The sequence below is a fragment of the Ictidomys tridecemlineatus genome, unplaced genomic scaffold, assembly GCF_052094955.1.
Source record: "Ictidomys tridecemlineatus isolate mIctTri1 unplaced genomic scaffold, mIctTri1.hap1 Scaffold_52, whole genome shotgun sequence".
NCBI classification, from domain to species: domain Eukaryota; kingdom Metazoa; phylum Chordata; class Mammalia; order Rodentia; family Sciuridae; genus Ictidomys; species Ictidomys tridecemlineatus.
The window spans coordinates 77,533-94,016 of record NW_027523416.1 but is presented as its reverse complement, the minus strand read 5'-3'; the positions used below and the strand labels follow the sequence as shown (position 1 = coordinate 94,016).

Sequence of the window (16,484 nt, the reverse complement as noted above, 5' to 3'; positions counted from 1 at the left end):
AAGCAGTGGCCACATGTTAAAGGTTCAGTGGAGAAAGGGTACTTGGTGAGGCTGAACAGTCAGAGCTTGAAGCTCCTTCAATGATGGATGTGGTTTCTGAGACATGTATTCCTCAGGTCTATTTATTCAGCTATCATCTAAGACAAAGCCTGTCTGCTAATTTCTCAAGAGGCAAAAGGAGGGTGACCTAGGTGGCCCTACTGAGAGATTCTATGATGGCATGGTACCAAAATGTTAAGAAACTTTCCAGAACTTGGATCGAAAAGTGTAGTAAATCTCATCATTCCCTTGTTACAAAAATATTGGAGAACTGGATCAACACCTGCCTCTTAGAATTACAGCTTATTTGAGGTCCATGACATCTGCAGTTCATGTTTCCTTGGACCTGGCCTGACCAGTCCTGTCTCTGAATCCATGTAATAAGCTGTGTTCCAACAGCACTCTGCAATTTGTCTGGCTTAACTGGGAATAGAGATACTACTACTTGGTTGAGTTTGAAGAGATAAATTTCCATGTTCAAAAATCTCATTATGTTCCTTGAAACCTCTCTACTCTGGAAGTTCAGGAAGGAGAGAAGTGGGTAGATTTGTCTCTGGGAAAAAATGAAGGTGAGGTACCCTATGAGAACTAGTTCGTGGTCTGTCTGACTTTTGGGTCTTGTCTCCGTTCAGTGGCTAGTATAGACAGGAAATTGGTGCTGGTGTGGTGTATTCAGATTCTAGAATCTAAACGCCCTCTTTGATGTTGAAAAAGTCATACAAATGGGATGGCAACCCTGTTTTACTTCTAAAAGTCAGTTTTACAATGATTCCTGACATTACAAATGCCAGTTGGTAGAAAACTGACAAACTGGTACCAGAATCTGCTGGCCCTGTGGGGCACATCATTTAAAACCTGTTTCAAAACATGCACTTAATCAATCTCTGCCTTCAGCTTTATTGTAGCTCCTCTCTCTCCATAGCTACTTTTGTCTCATTATGCCTTCCTGTCTATCCTAGACACTCCAGATCCGAGGAGGGCATCCAGTGTTGACCTGCGTGTGATTCAGAGGAGACAATAAAACCCTCTGACATCTAAGAGAGCTGGTCCTTTGCTCCACTGGCATGTTTTACCTCTAGAAAATTCAGTTCCTTCAACCAGGGGATCTCACTGATTACCAACCAAGCTGAATTCCCCAAATGACACTGAGCAGAAAGCTGCCTCTTTTTTTTTCCCATTTAAAGTCAAAGTCCCCAAGCTGGCCATCCCTCTGCTCCCAAGAGGAAGGGGACTAGAGTCTGTTCTGCCTGCTGTAGTTGAAGTCGGCTTCGTCCAGCCGGGATTCCGTGATGTTCGAGAGTTTCCTGTGTGTCCTCCCAATCTCTTCAAGGGCACAGGCCAGGGAGTCAAGGTCACCATCATGCTGATGACGAGCTTCCCACAGGTTCAGAATGACAGCAGAAGGGCTGCTTTGTGTAGCAAAATAAGACAGATTCCTAGACAGACCAAAAACATGAATGAACAGAAATCACCACGAGGAAATTAAAAGCCAGTTTTAATAGGTATAATAGAGGAAGAGAGATGCACTAAGGTGGGTGTGGGCAGGTGAGTTTGTATCCCAACATGCAACTAAAACCAGCCTTCAGAATGTCACCAACGTCCCTCCTGTCTTCCAGGCCTGGTTTTGGTCCTCACTTCCATGGGCCGTGTGCGTGGGCCTGGTTCCCCCCACTCCTCCCCGGGTGGCCTCTTTGCTCTGCATTACTTTAGGTGGTGATGAAACTCATTCCTATTGCTGCAGAATCTTTCAGGGCTTTCTTCCTTGGCAAACAAAAGGGTTGTCAAGGCTTGATCTTCAATTTCATTCTTTCCTTTCTCAGTGCTAAATCTGTACCTGGAGGCTTCAGGTTCATGTAAGCTAGCTACAGATCGTAAATGACCTTGGAGTTGCCAAAATGACATGTCCCTACCTCCTTGAACTCAATCTCTAGACCTCCATATTAGTCTCCTTTCTAAGTATAACAAGTGGCCCAAATATTTACAAGTCTTTCTTTCTTATCTTTTGTACCGGGAAATTTATTTATTTATTTAGGTACTGGGCTTTGAACTCAGAGGCCCTCTACCACTGAGCCACATCCCCAGCCCTGTTTTGTATTTTATTTAGAGACAGGGCTTCACTAAGTTGCTAAGTGCTTTGCTTTTGCTGAGGCTGGCTTTGAACTCACAATCCTCCTGCCTCAGCCTCCCAAGCCACTGGGATTACAGGTGTGCGCCACCACACCTGGCTATCGGACTTTGGTTTTGACCGTGCCCTTAATGTTATTTCTCCCTTTATGACCTACTCATCAGCTTCACTCTTCTCCTCCATTCACAAAGACTTAACCCTAATTTATATTCTATTACTTTGTGGCCTGAATCATAGCAAAAGCCTCCACATTCTGTCTCCAAACCCTCTAAAATATGCTGCATTCTATTTCTTCAATCCTAAGAGATTTAGTCATTTTTCAATGCCTTCCTTGAACAGTCCTCAACACAATTATGATTGTGTGTGTGTGTGTGTGTGTGTGTGTGTGTTTGGGGGTTGGTGCTAGTTCTCACAACCACACCCAACACACAATCACAAAGCAGTCTTTTAGAGATGGCACTGGCAAGAGAAGGCAAGTTTTTAGCGGCACATTACCACTTGGCAGCACCACACGCACAGATCAGTTCTGAATGAATAAAATGTTGATTTAGCCAAAGTCTTAAGAGACAGTTAATAGTCAGTTTGTTGCTAAATAGCATAAATACTGGGGTTACTACACACACATTCCACTAATATGAACCTTTAACTGAGAAGGTGAGAAGGCCAGCTTAAAAATACCCTGGTCCCCTCCATTCCCACAGCAAACCCTGCTGGAGGGCTGAAGGGATCCTGGTTCCTCTTATTTTGCCAACTTTTGAATGTTGGCCCTTCCTTCTGGCCCTGTGGGGAAATTGCTCTGTCTCCCTGCCTGCACCCTCACTGACATTCAGGCAGGACCCAACTGAAGGAATAGCTGGGAAGAGGCCCAAGGAGGCCTCAGTGGGCTCCGGCTGGCCTGGGTGGCCACTGCTTTTCAAATCCATTATCAACGTAATGATCACGGACACACTTTTGTCTTTAGGATCCCAAATGTCTTTTCAAGGACAACAAAGGCAATAGTCGGAGCAGCACTAGCTTTCTCATCATTTTACTGAGGGTTCACACCTGGCCTTTACTCGTGAACAGCAGTGGTCTTGTGTTTTATGGCAGTGACTGGAATTCTTGTGATCCTGTTAACCCTAAAGTTAAACTATAATCTGTGATATCAAGGGTTGATAAATGTCTTCCGTAAAGGGCCAGAGAGTATATATTTGGGTGATGGAGACCTCCTATGGCCTCACTGCAGCATCTATGCTCCACCATGGTAGTGCAAAGGCAGCCACTGATGATAGGAGTGTGTGTGTGTTGGGGGGGGAGGGTAGCCATCTTCCAGTAAAATTTTATTTGGTGACACTGGAATTTGATGGTCATACAGTTTCTACATGTCATCCAGTTTTAGTCTTTTGATTTTTTTTCTAGTCATTTAAAAATGCAAAAGTAAACAAAACACACAAACACACACACATACACACAAACATCCTTAGTTGTGGCTACAAAAAACAGGTGATGGGACAGATTTGGCCTATTGGCCATTGTGCTATTTTAGCTTATAACCTAAACTGGAAGTCCAAAGCTGTTACTTGGAAGAAAATTAGACTGGATTTCCTGCATTATGCTGCATTTGAAAATAAGCACCTACAAGGCCAGAGTTGGTCACTCGCAGGCAATGCATCTGCCTTCAGCACTGGGAGAACTTTTTCCTTTGAAATGTTTGAGGATCTTTGATACTTCAAGATGTGACAGGAAGACTGGGTCATAAAGAATAGCATAAAGAATATGTTTTGGAGATGAAGATTAATCTTTGTCCTGAGACAATTTTAAAAATATTCATGACCCCATGGAGGAGGGTGCGGTCAGAGGTGTTCAAGGTTCTCCTGTCTGCAGGGAGCACAGCAGAGCAGAGAAGGACTCCCACCAGCCATGTGGCTCTGAAAAGTCCTGCAAATGTTCTGTTTTGGGCAATAGGTACCCACAGCTAAAGAAGGCTAAGTGATCAAAAGAGGCAGGAATAAAATTCTTACTTGGCACAGGTCTCTGAACATATTGTAGAAAGTGAAATATGCTTCCCAAAGCTAGATTTAGATTTATTCTCTAAATATGCACAAGCACACTCAGCATAACACATACAAATTTCAACTTCCTTTTAATGTTAGTGGATACATAAAGGAGCACATCCGTTTTATTAAAAATAATACAATCAATCAGCTTTGCAATTAATAGGCATCCTATTACACTATATTCACTTGTACACAACATAAAAAGTAATATATAAAAACACCTGGAATCCTAATGCAATAGGCTATTTCTCAAAGAGCTATTATTTTATTGGGTCCATGTGCATTATGATTTTTTGAAAATTCAGTCATCTCTGTATACCACCCTTTTGAAATTATTCTGATTCTCATCTCTGTGGCCCATTTCTCTTCTTAATAATATGGCACATTTGGCTACCAGCAGGTAATGGACATACCAAGTCAGGGAACATTGTTACTACTGCAAAACAGAATTCACAGCAAGAGCTGATCTTAAGTCCTGAATGTCTGTCTGTCTTTCTTTTTTCTTTTGAAATGAAACCTAAACATTAACAAACAAATGGCAATCCTGAATATTCAAGTGGATGCCTGAATATTCAACTTTCTTTATAGAAAGGTTTAAAGAAACAAATGTTTATTCCATTCACCTTAGATGCTTTGTTACTTTGTTATGCCCTGAACTTCAGGGAATCTTGTGTCAAAACCATTCCAAATTCTGATCAGAATTTAGACGTTAGAAAACTCAGATTTACATTTTTTGGTTCAATAAAGATGTATATATTATGCAGTTAAGATGGTCGAATCTCTGAATGTTAGTTGACTTTAGAACATTCTATGCCTTCAGTTCTATTCATTTGCCCAAAGCCCTGTAGACTCCATGTCTTTATCATCTCCTTTGGAACTCCCATTCAATGAGAACAGATTAACTATATAATACGTGTAAACAAGCAGATCAAGCTTATGTTAAGGTAGTTGAATAAATTCATCCATGTAAGTTCACTGAGTACTAATAGTTTATTAAATTTAATTTTGTTTTGTTGAGCTTAAATGCTTTCTATACACCTGAGTCCCCAGGGGTTTGTTTTATTACCATGATTAATTTCATCTTTTAGACTTTCCTATCCCCATCCCCTGGCTCCAATTAAAATTCCTTTTTTTTCTGTAGAAACTGGGGCAGAATTGGAAACATGAATTTTTATCAATTTCACTAGTGAGGCATGGGCCAACTTATAAAGCCAATTTTTTTTATATAACCTTAGTTATCAAAATATATCTTCAAACTAATAACTGTGTTAAACTAAAAATGAAACTCATTTTAGATTTAAGGATTGTTTTTTTTGGGGGGGGGAATAGTCATTGGGTCTTTTGTTTTCTTTTGGGAGCATGAGAGGCAGAGAGGAGAATTGAGGGTCCATGGTAAAATTCTGCCATATAAGGTATTTATAGATTATTGCAACACAGGGCTGATACCATAAAATTCCTTTTTAGTTTTCCTAACTGACTTTTTCTCCCCCACTGTGAAAGCTTTCAGGTCTTCCAGCATCCCTGCAGTATTCAAATGCAAATGCCTTAGGGACTAGTACATCTAAATCCTCAATTAGTTAACAAAGGAAGAAGATAACAGTAATGGAGAGGAAGGCTGTGTTGGAGGCTTTATCTTAGCCCTGGGGAACTGTACTGAAGAGCTACCAAGGGCACCCTGCACTTACAAGTGGCCTATAAGGGACTCCTTTTCATTCTAAATTCCAGATAACAAAGCTTTTCTTTCAGTTACTCAGAACCAAGGTACCAGGGGGCCAATATACCAATCCACTAGTTGTAAACCCTTCTTGTGGCTAATTGTGAGAACAAAGCCCAACCTTCGCATAGAAAACACTTTATACCAGTTACAGGCCATAATTTTATTCAGAATTTGGGCTTTAACTCAATGTCAAATAGAAGGGACTATTTGCACCTGTAACCTGAAGGCAGCAAGATTATCTGTTTATATTCTATACAGCACTATTATCCAGATATAATGCAACCTTTTAAAAAATCATTATAAAGCATATTTTAGAAATATCTTCTGAGTAGTTTGTCAGTATAAAAAGTGGAATATAAGTTAATTGTCTAGTATCAAAGAGGGAATTGAAACACTGTCGTAATGAAAAAAAATTAATCTCTGCTATCATCCTAAATGGTCTCATCTAATGAAAGTCTCTTATGTGACCCAAAGCAACCCTCCATAAGTTTTTTTTAATACAAATAGAAGAAAAGCCTTTTTTTTTACTGAATAGCAGTAATTGGTCACACCATAAACATGTGACCTCATCTAAATTTCCATTCCCAAACTTCAACCTGCCTGGGTACTCTGCAAACACCAAGCAGCCTCAGGATGAAGCCAGCCAGTGTTTACAGACTGAAGGGTCGCCTAGGGATGAGCAGTATAATAAAACTGCCTGCTGCTTGTACGTGAAAAGAAGATGGCAGGGAGAAGCCCCAAGGAAAGGACATGAGCAACTCTGGACACAGCGAGTTCCACTCAGCCCAGCCCAGCCCAGCCCAGCCCAGCCCAGAGGGCTGCATTAATTCTTTCAGGCCAGTCACTTTGGCAGTAACATTTCCTTTATAGTTATGCTTTTGCCTTTCACTTGTTGTTGAAAGGGGATAACAAGTATTCTTTTTCTTTGGAAAACACATTAAAGCCCCCAGGCATGGAAGACATCTCTGAGTTGCCAAATGAGAACAAAAGCCAGATGTGATCTGCTTTTAGTTCTCATATAATCCTATAACAGTTTCTCAATTTGGGAAATGAAAAGGAAGTAAAACCCACCAAATCATCATCTCTACTTTTCTTTGAACTGGTATACATCATGGAAGGAATACGCTAAACTCAATTGTCCATTAAAATTACCTGGAAACATTTTTGAGAATCCTCAGAGGAAAGTGGAATGACTACCATTGGTTCCAAGAGAAAGGACCATGATTCTAACCCAGGGCAAGGGAAGGCTGAAATATTTATACCCCTCACTTTGTAAAATTAATCATTATGTGTTTCACTTAAACCTCACAAATAGTAGAAAAGAAATAGTCCCCCTTAAGGGCACTCAAATAGATAAGGTGTAAAATCATTCTCATGATTTCACTTTTTCTTAAATTCTGAAGACATCACCTTCAGACATACTGAGATGGTCAGATTTTTCAACACTGTTTGAAATGGTATGTGTGAGGGGTTCATTTAGGATACCAAGGGGCTTCAGCATGTCTATGTCCATCTTTTCTGAAAACTGCATTCCGTTTAACAGAGAAAAACCTATTCTTTCAAAGACTAGTGCAAACCCACAACTGCTTACAAAAGAAATGATAGCACCCCTTGGAGGTTGCAGTGGGAGCACAACTTGAGCTCTCTTGGAGGAATATAAAAAGCTTCTTTTCCATATGGCCTTCAGGACGGACACCTGCCACTTACAAACCATATACAGCTTGTTCACGACTAAACTTGTCCCAAGGCTGTCTCTTTTCAGCTTCATATTAGTGGGCATCTTCATGAGTCGTTGACTTTAGTGGAATAAAGCCCAAACACCCACACTTTGCTATGCTGGGTCCCTCTGGCTTCACTGCAAGGGCCTTTCAAGTTCCAGGCCCTGCGTACGTCCACTGGTCCAGAACCAGAGAATGTGATATGAGTTTCTTTGTATTTTGCCTCCAAGGACCTATGTAATGCTACCTCCCTGATGTATTAATTCTCCTTTAGAAAAGTCATGGAGATTGTTTTTGGAAATGGCAGCCTCTCACCCATTGTTATTACTTTTAAAGTTTAGGATGTGTTTTCCAGCCTCTAGCCTGCAGAACCAAGAAAGCTTAGTTTGGGGCAATGATAGTGAACACCTAAAACACGGGAGTGAAAAGGAAGCAGATGTTCCACATGCATTTTGCACTCATCTTTCCCTCTGTCTCTCTCTTCTTCCCTTCTTCACCCTCAACTCTGGCTCTGGGACAGGCCCAACTTCAGTGAATTCTCAACTACTTATTCAGAGCCAGATTAATAAGCTGCTTTGTGACCTCCACTGTCCTTTCCCACTGCCCTCTGGTCATTTCACTGTTCCTCTGAATCCAATTAAGAGGGTAGACAGAGGGAATGAGAAGACATGACCTCAATGCGAGAAGATTCTGCTTCTCATTAAAGGCCCCGTTAAAAGATTTGGTGGAAAACAAGTTGTTACACCACTGCTCCTCAACCACAAGGTTCAAGCACTTTCATTTGCTCACAATTTTTACTCCATCATCCATTAACCCTGACAATTGAAATACATTTGATCCATTTTAGCCAGAATACCAGTAAAAAATATGTTTCCCTGGCATGGCTTATGGATTTCCAAATATATATATATTACTAGGGAGGGCCTTGGGAAAAAAACTATTAATAAGATGTAATTTATTTACTACTCTTCCATTTTAGAACCCTTTCTTCTATTTTGCCTACATCCCTTCCACTCACCCACCCATATCTCATGCATCTGTCCCCATGGCAATGTGGTCAAGACGGATGTGTTTTCAGAAGGGTTTCTGGAATATGGAAATCAGGAGGACTTACAAAAGAATCATCTAATTGTAGAACTCTAAGAACTTTACCCGAGGGAAAAAGACAGGACACTTCCATTACATCAGCCAACAACATTTAATTAAGAATAAATGTAGAAATCCCTTGATGCTTATTCCTATCAGTTTTCTTCATTAGGAGGCAAGGCTTAAAGGTCAAATATACTATTCTATGAAAGAGTTCATATCATTCATTCAAGAAAGGTTTACTGAATTTTCCCAAAGTAGTTGGATCTATCTAGGTTTCACAGTAATTTAAAAAATTTAAAAGTATCATAAAAATATATAAAGTGCTGTGAGGGTTTAAATGGGGAGAATACTTCTAACTGAAGCAGGGAGTTTCAGGTATTGTTTAATTGGTTAAGTCCTCAGTAATATCCCCACCAATCACATGTGGCCAAGAGCTCTGAAGTGGAGAGTTATTGCAGTTGAATTTGCAGACTAAATGCATGTACAATCTCAGCTTTGAAGTGTAGCAAATAGGCTCACTGAGTCATAGTCAAATTTCCCTCACAGAATCCATAATTACAACTATTATCTATGACATTCTTTGCTAGGCTGTGCAGCATAGCTTGTCAGGTATGCTCGGCAAGTTGTAAGGCTACCTGTGTTGCCAGAGTTAGGCTTCATCTTCTCATGCATTGCTAAGTCTTCCACTTTCTACTCCCTGTGTCTTCTTTCCTATTTAGATCTCAGTTAAAATTTGTTTGACAAAAAGACACATTATCACCAGTGACAACTGCATTACCAAAAGGAGGGTAAGAAAACATTTTCACTGGCAATAAAATAAAAACAAATGCTTTCCTCCATCCTCTTTGAAAACTCTTCCTCCTTCATGATTTGGAATCTGTCACTCTGTTAGCTGTTTAACCCTTTGGGAGGTTGAGAGTGGGGAAGAGCCAGGAAAAAGTGGCATCATAAGATCAAGGGTTTATTCTTTGAATACAAATGTTGACTATGTGCTTCTGTTTGACCACAGAGTAGATGAAATCCAAAACTAACAAAACTGCTTTCCTACCCATTAATATCGGTGTATGGACATTTTTAGATTTTCATGATTTGAATTTATTTGTTTCATACTCAGTTATATCCAAACATAAGAAAGTAAAAACATGGGGCTGGAGTTATAGCTTAATGGTAGAGTCCTTGCCTAGCACATATGAGGCACTGGGTTTGATTCTCAGCACCACATAAAAATAAATAAATAAAGGTATTATGTCCATCTACAACTAAAAATATCTTTTTATAAAAAAGTAAAAACAGTAATGGAGGATTATACAATAGGAAACTGTGATGGGTTGTATCTGAAAATCCCCTCTGTCACATACATTCCTTTCCAGGAAGGAGAATATATGTCTTTGCTCTAGCAAACGAAAAAGGAAGAGAAATTTAAGAATTTCTGTAAAATGAGAATGGGAATTAGCTAACATGGCACAGGGATTTGGAGTAGTCCTCCTCTTCTGCTTCTCCAAATGCCTTAGTGGCTACCTCTGCCATGACCCCCCTAGCTCTTCAACCCTGGAGAGGCTTGGTGCAGAGCTGAACAGCAGTACTTAGCTCCAGTACTATCCTGAGAAAAGCAACAAAGCCCTATGGACTTTTGCTAAGTGAAGGTAGACTCCTTTAAATCAGGAGTCAGTTACTATGGACTGTTCAGCAAATAGAGGCCATTTCCTATTTTTGCAAAGAACATTCACTGGGAAACAGCCAGGCCTATTTGTTTATGTGTCTTATTTCAGGATCTTTTCATGCTACAAAGGCAGAGCTGAATAGTTTTTGAGTGCTCGCGACATCCCATATGTCCCCAATTATTTACTACCTATTTACTAGGTAGTATTATACTGGTCCTTTAGAGAGAAAAAAAAATTGCTACCTTAAAGCTCTAATAAAAATAAATAAATAAAAAGAGAAAAAGAATGTTTGCTGATCCCTCATTTAAGTCTTTTTCAATGTACAATTAGGCTACTTTTGAAGACTAAAGCTAGAGAATAAAGGACACAGGAAATTGTGGTCACTGGAATTCAAGACCTTAACTATGTAATGTTTGGAAACAGAAGTAGATTACATACATTCCTGTGATTATCTGGTATTCATTTCGACAGTGTCAAGAGGAATAACTAATATTTGCTAAGGATCTACATATTCTGGGCATTCTGCTGAAAATTTTCCATAAAACAGGTGTTTGAATTACTTGTCAAGGGAATTGAGTCTTTCCCAAATTGAGATGGGGTTTTAGGGGAAACAAGCAAACCAACAGTTCACACCATGTGCTCAAGTTTTATGACCTTAGACATTGGAAGGGGGAGTGGGTTCCAACACAGCCACCTGATGTTCATTAGTGCCCAGACACAAAGGCTATTGAACTTAATCTTCTAGTTTGAAATATACTTTTCCTACTCAAGGTCCTTGCTCAAAGTCAGAGATGGATGACTTTAGACGCACATGCTGCAGGTCTTTTCTTTAAATATTTTTGAGTTTTAGGTGGATACAATATCTTTATTTTATTTTTATGTGGTGCTGAAGATCAAACCCAGTGCCTCACACTGTTAGGCAAGCACTGTACCACTTGAGCCACAACCCCAGCCCCTTGCTGCAGGTCTTATATATGCTGTAAATGCAGAACATGATGGGACAAAACAGGAACATGCACATGCTCATTCTGTAAATTAATGATAGCACTGTAAATTAATGAACCCACAGATATTCTGTTGCAATTATTTTTTCTAAGTGGTAACTTAAAAACCATAAACTTTAATAGATTGGATTAGAGACTTGAAATACTACCACTTCTATAAATTGCATTTCTAGAAAGACAAACATAGGAACAGTAAGTGACATTCAGGAAGACTGGGATTGGTGGTAGAACCAGGCCTCCTGGGCAGATAATTCTGCCCCATGTGCATGTGCTCTCTTTCTTGGCTCTCTTGAACTAAATTATGTTATTTGGATTAGTTCTTCATTCTGTGTCCATGTCGATCAGAAAGTGAAACTTGACATTGCCCAGTGTTTTTAGGTTATAAATGAGACATCTCTTCCTTAGTCAAAGCTTCTGGGAAATAGTCAGCCTCATGTTTTTTTCTTATACATTCATAACTTTTTGTACTCATTCATTTTCAATAAATGCCTTTTCAAGAATGTGCCTCTTCTTTTCCGGTTTGCCTGTCTGTAAATTCAGTTTTCTCCAGCAGCAGTGCCTCCTACTATTTTCTAGTGAGGCCCTTCGTGTTTGGATTTTGAATCCCTCCTGAGTCGGGGGTAGCACTCTATCCTTTCTTGGCAGACATCTACCCTCCATTTCAGAAAAGAGTCAGGTAGGCTGTCTGCGAAAACACAGGACAAAGGGACAAAGAAAAAGAAGAAGAAATAACTGAGCCAGCCAAACTGTAAGAAAAGAAGGCTTTTTCTCAAAAGGGGGTAAAAAGTAAAAAGAAAGAGAAATGAAATGATTCTGGCAAATCTGGTTGTCTTTTCTATTCATTTGGAGGTCTGCAGAAGTGGGTTAGAGAGATTTCATGTGTTGAGGCTTTCTCCCTATGAGCCGTCCCTCAAGCTGAGCCAAAATCTGCCTGTCCATCAGGGCTGCTCCGGATGGCATTGCCCCTGCCTTTTCTCATCTAAAGTAATAGAGCCCATTATGAATCTCTCTATCCTTCCATCAACTCACCTGTGATGTTAATGTAGCAATGAACAGTGTCAGTGTTAGCAACGGACTGTTTCACGGTGTGTAGATAACCTCTGGTGTGTATTTTTTTGTTTGTTTGTTTTTAGTTGTAGTTGGACACAATACCTTTATTTTATTTACTTATTTTTATGTGGTGCTGAGGATCAAACCCAGTGCCTTGCACATGCTAGGTGAGTGCTCTACCGCTGAGCCATAACCCCAGCCCCCTCTGGCATGTTTAATGCCCTCAGCCTTCAGACTTAAGAGTTCTTCTCGGATAACTTCTAAGTTTTTGTTGTTGTTGTTGTTGTTGTTTTTGTTTGGTTTTGTCTTGAGACACCCATTTTTGTAGGCTGAGCATGTCCCTATTTGGGGTTAGCTGATACTTAAGGTTACATGATGGTGGGGAGGAGGTGTAAGAAATCTGCTACTTGGTAAGGTATCCCCAGTTTCAGCTCTGTCCTGACCACTGACAGGCATCCAGATGACAGAGTCTGGAGCACTACTTCAGTGACCCAGTTAGCAAGCCTGGATGGGATCAGAACCAACGCAGGACTTTCCCACAGTGTCCTCAAAGGCAGAGTGGGGTGGTAGGAAATGCTGTGCACAGTGTCACCTTAGAGGGACCACATACGAAATAAGGCCTGAAAAGTCTATAAAGATATCATGGTTACCTCCACCAGTTCTCTCTTTTTAAAGTTCTCTTAAGAAAATCATCGTTCAGAAGCTGCCACCATACCTGTTGATGCTGTTTTTCTGCGCTAGCATCTGCCAGTCCTTGCCTTTGGCATTTGGGGTATCAAATGTAGCACAAATCCGCTGTCTGATAGAGTAGGGGATTTTAAAGGCTTTGGGGCCAGTCTGTGCAGGGAAACTGCTGTCCTCTTGTGCAAAGAAAGTGATGGTTTCTCTTTCACTCTAGAAACAATAGAAGGGAAGCATGATCAGTCAAAGGAAAGCATTACTGACAACGTATTTATTTCTGAAAATCTGTGTTAATACACATGCCCAAATGCTTGCCTGTTGTGAGGGACTCTGTAAAACACAGTGGCAAGTTGCGTTCTCTTCTAAAACAGTAAAGAATTTCTCTAGTGGCCTAGACCATTCCACTCAGGGGAGTCACAATCGCCTCCAACATCCAAAGAGATGTCAGGTGACAACAGAATTAGACCTTTTTTCTTTTTCTTTATTTTTTTAAGACTTTCAGGAGTAGATCTAGAATTAGCAGGAAGCACCTTCTATATGACGGATTTGGGTTCAGTTTAAGGAATGACCCTCTGATGGTCATCATGACCAAAGATGAATGGGCTGACCAAAGAAGCTGGCTGGGAAGCTTCTGGACAAGAAATCTACGAGAAACTGATTTTGTGTTAATCATGTAAAAAGTCTGTCTTTTCCTCAGTCCTAAAGCTGTGTGATTTTCTGATGAATATTTTGCTCTCATTTCTGAATAAAATCCCTTTGCTGATGTGGAGATACATGACATCTAGACTAGCTCTGTGCAGTGATACAGGCTGGGCGGCTTCAGACTGATATCTGCCCACCCTGCTTCTAATTTAGAGCTGTCCAGTGAGGGACTTGTGGTTTCACTGCATCACAGAATTCGGTCATAATATCCTAAAAGATCACAGTGGAAAACTTTCAGACTGCTATATTTGCTGATAAGTTTAGAATTCTAACAGAATTTTAAGGACCATAAAATATCTGATTGGCTCACTTCCATATTATTACGTATCATAAAGCAAAGTGGATTCCGCTGAAGTAATTAAAATCTCTAATTAATTGACTTTGAACTAATTAAGAGATTCTCCTGGGTGGGCCTGATCTAATCAGGTGGACTTCAAAGGAGGAAGAGCTAGTTCTGGTCGGGAGGCTTCTCTTTGCAGAAAGAAAGCAAAGAGCCATGCTGTGAACTGCCTATAGGGGGAGATGTTTGGCTTGGAGAAGTGGGTAAGCCATAGTCAACAGTCAAACAGAAAAATGGAGACTTGAATCCTATGGGTACAAGAAATTGAATAGCATCAAAATGTGAATAAGCTTGAACTGTGAGCTCCAGAGGAGAACTGACTCTAGTCCACACCTTGATTTCATCCTGTAAGGTATTGATCAGAGAACCCCGGTATGGGGTTCTGCCTGGACTTCTGACTCACTGAGATATTAAATGAGTATTGATTTATTCTGTTACATTTGGGGTATTTTTTAATGCAGCAAAAGAAAAAACTTATATAAGAGAAAATTAAAGCATTAGATTTGAGATAGGGTTCAGGGGCCAGTTAGGATGGTCTAAACCCCAAGAAACTGCCCTTTTTGTTAGGAATTCATCTGTTCCGTTCTCCTTCAAGTCAGCTCACACCATTCCTGAACTGACCTCACGTCCTTCCCTGGTCTTTCTGTGGCTTCCAATCTTACATGTCTTCCTCCTGTGGGTACCACAATACATGGCCTTTCTCAGCTAGTGCCCAGACTCACACAACTAAACCGCCACACATGGCCAGTCTCCTTAAAGTTTCTGTTAATTGAGGAAACTGGCTGATGCAGAGATTTTATTAATGACTCATGATGATTTCTATTTTTCTGTAACTATTGAACAGAGTGATCAAGAAACACAGTGTCTTAACACAGCATTTCCAAAAAGCTAACACAGTGTTTCAAAAAGAGCAGCAGCTTTCTAGGCAAATGCATTTGAAAAGTGCTGCACATTATGCCCTCCTCTGAACACTCAAAGCACCTCTCATATTAAATGGATTCTACTTACTAGTTTTAATTCTATTTCTCAGTATATTATAGAATGATGCACATAAGAACAATCTTCCAAAGGCAAAAAGAAAAAAAAAATGAATAGCATTACCTTAGATTAGGTAGAAGGAAGTGAAAGGAGGGGAAGGCAGGGGATGTGGGGATAAGAAAGATAATAAAATAAAATGACATTATTTCTTTACGTATATATGTGACTGTCTGAGCAATATGATTCTACAATATGTATACTCAGAAAAATGAGAAATTATATCCCATCTATGCATGATATATCAAAGTATGTAAGTGCATTATACTGTCATGTATAATTAACTAAAACAAATAAAAACTTAATTAAAAAAACCTTCCAGTGTTTGCAATTAGCAAGATGTGATAGCAAAAGAATCTTTTTAACCATCAGAAAGATCTCACTTAGGAGTAAGACTCTGCATTTCCTAGCTTGTAATTTGAATGCTATATGGCCTCTCCTAGCCTCATTTTCCTAATCAGTCTTTTTGCAATTTGAATAGACTCCTCAGAGATTATGAAACCTGGTAAAAACTTGGAAAAAACCACCCAGGTAGTTTGTGACATAGCTGAAACTGGGATTTTGATATCCTACTAACTACGCCAGTACCAGTACTCCTTTCACAGCTTCAAGACATGTATGGAATGCATAGAGAAGGATGGTTAAGACAAGGACTATGAATCACATTATCATTTTGTTTTAGGAATTTATAGTGGGAAAGGCTTCCTGGAGAAAGCATTTGAGTTGGCCTTGAAGGATTCCTAGGCATTGGTTGAATAGAAACTTGGTGGATAGGTACTTATTCCAGGCAGAGTGGACAAATCTGTTCTGATATATTGGATGGTTATAAAATAAGCCAACTCAGCTTCTCCTTGCATAAAATAGGTTACAAGATACTTCATTTTTTATCATGGTTTGTAAAATTTCTTTCAGCCTCTAAGAATGCAAATCAAATTGGTAAGGCTCCCTTACATATTTTCTGACTGAAAAAGCATGAAAGGGCTTAGTGTGTGTGTATGGGGGAGTTCTATGCAAGTTTCCATGGTGGTCATCATCTATAAATGGCACCAAAGTGTGCTAACCTGAGAAAAGATGGCTTAAACCTGAAAATACGCAGGTCCAGGCCAAAGGATGGCAAGACATTAAAACAGGCTTCCAGGAGCCCTTACTGCACCTGTGAAGCCCAAATCTTTGTCTTTACTGTTGGGACCGTGATGCATACTACCTTCAAAAAGGGCTAGAGGAAGTGGTCTATATAAGAAGGTAAATATAATACCATATGAAACTGAATCTAAAACTAAGCACTTC

At 40.0% G+C, this 16,484-nt stretch overlaps 1 protein-coding gene across 1 annotated transcript in view; it reads right to left on the bottom strand.

The window, feature by feature from the left end:
- Window positions 1-762: 762 nt before the first annotated feature.
- LOC144373878 (netrin receptor UNC5D-like) overlaps window positions 763-16,484 on the bottom strand; it is a gene marked incomplete at its 5' end in the record, with an annotated part of 37,723 nt that continues 22,001 nt past the window's right edge. The window contains 2 exons of the mRNA XM_078036841.1: window positions 763-1,475; window positions 13,155-13,333. Of these exons, the coding sequence (XP_077892967.1) occupies window positions 1,271-1,475; window positions 13,155-13,333 (384 nt within the window). The remainder of the gene's footprint in view (window positions 1,476-13,154; window positions 13,334-16,484) is intronic.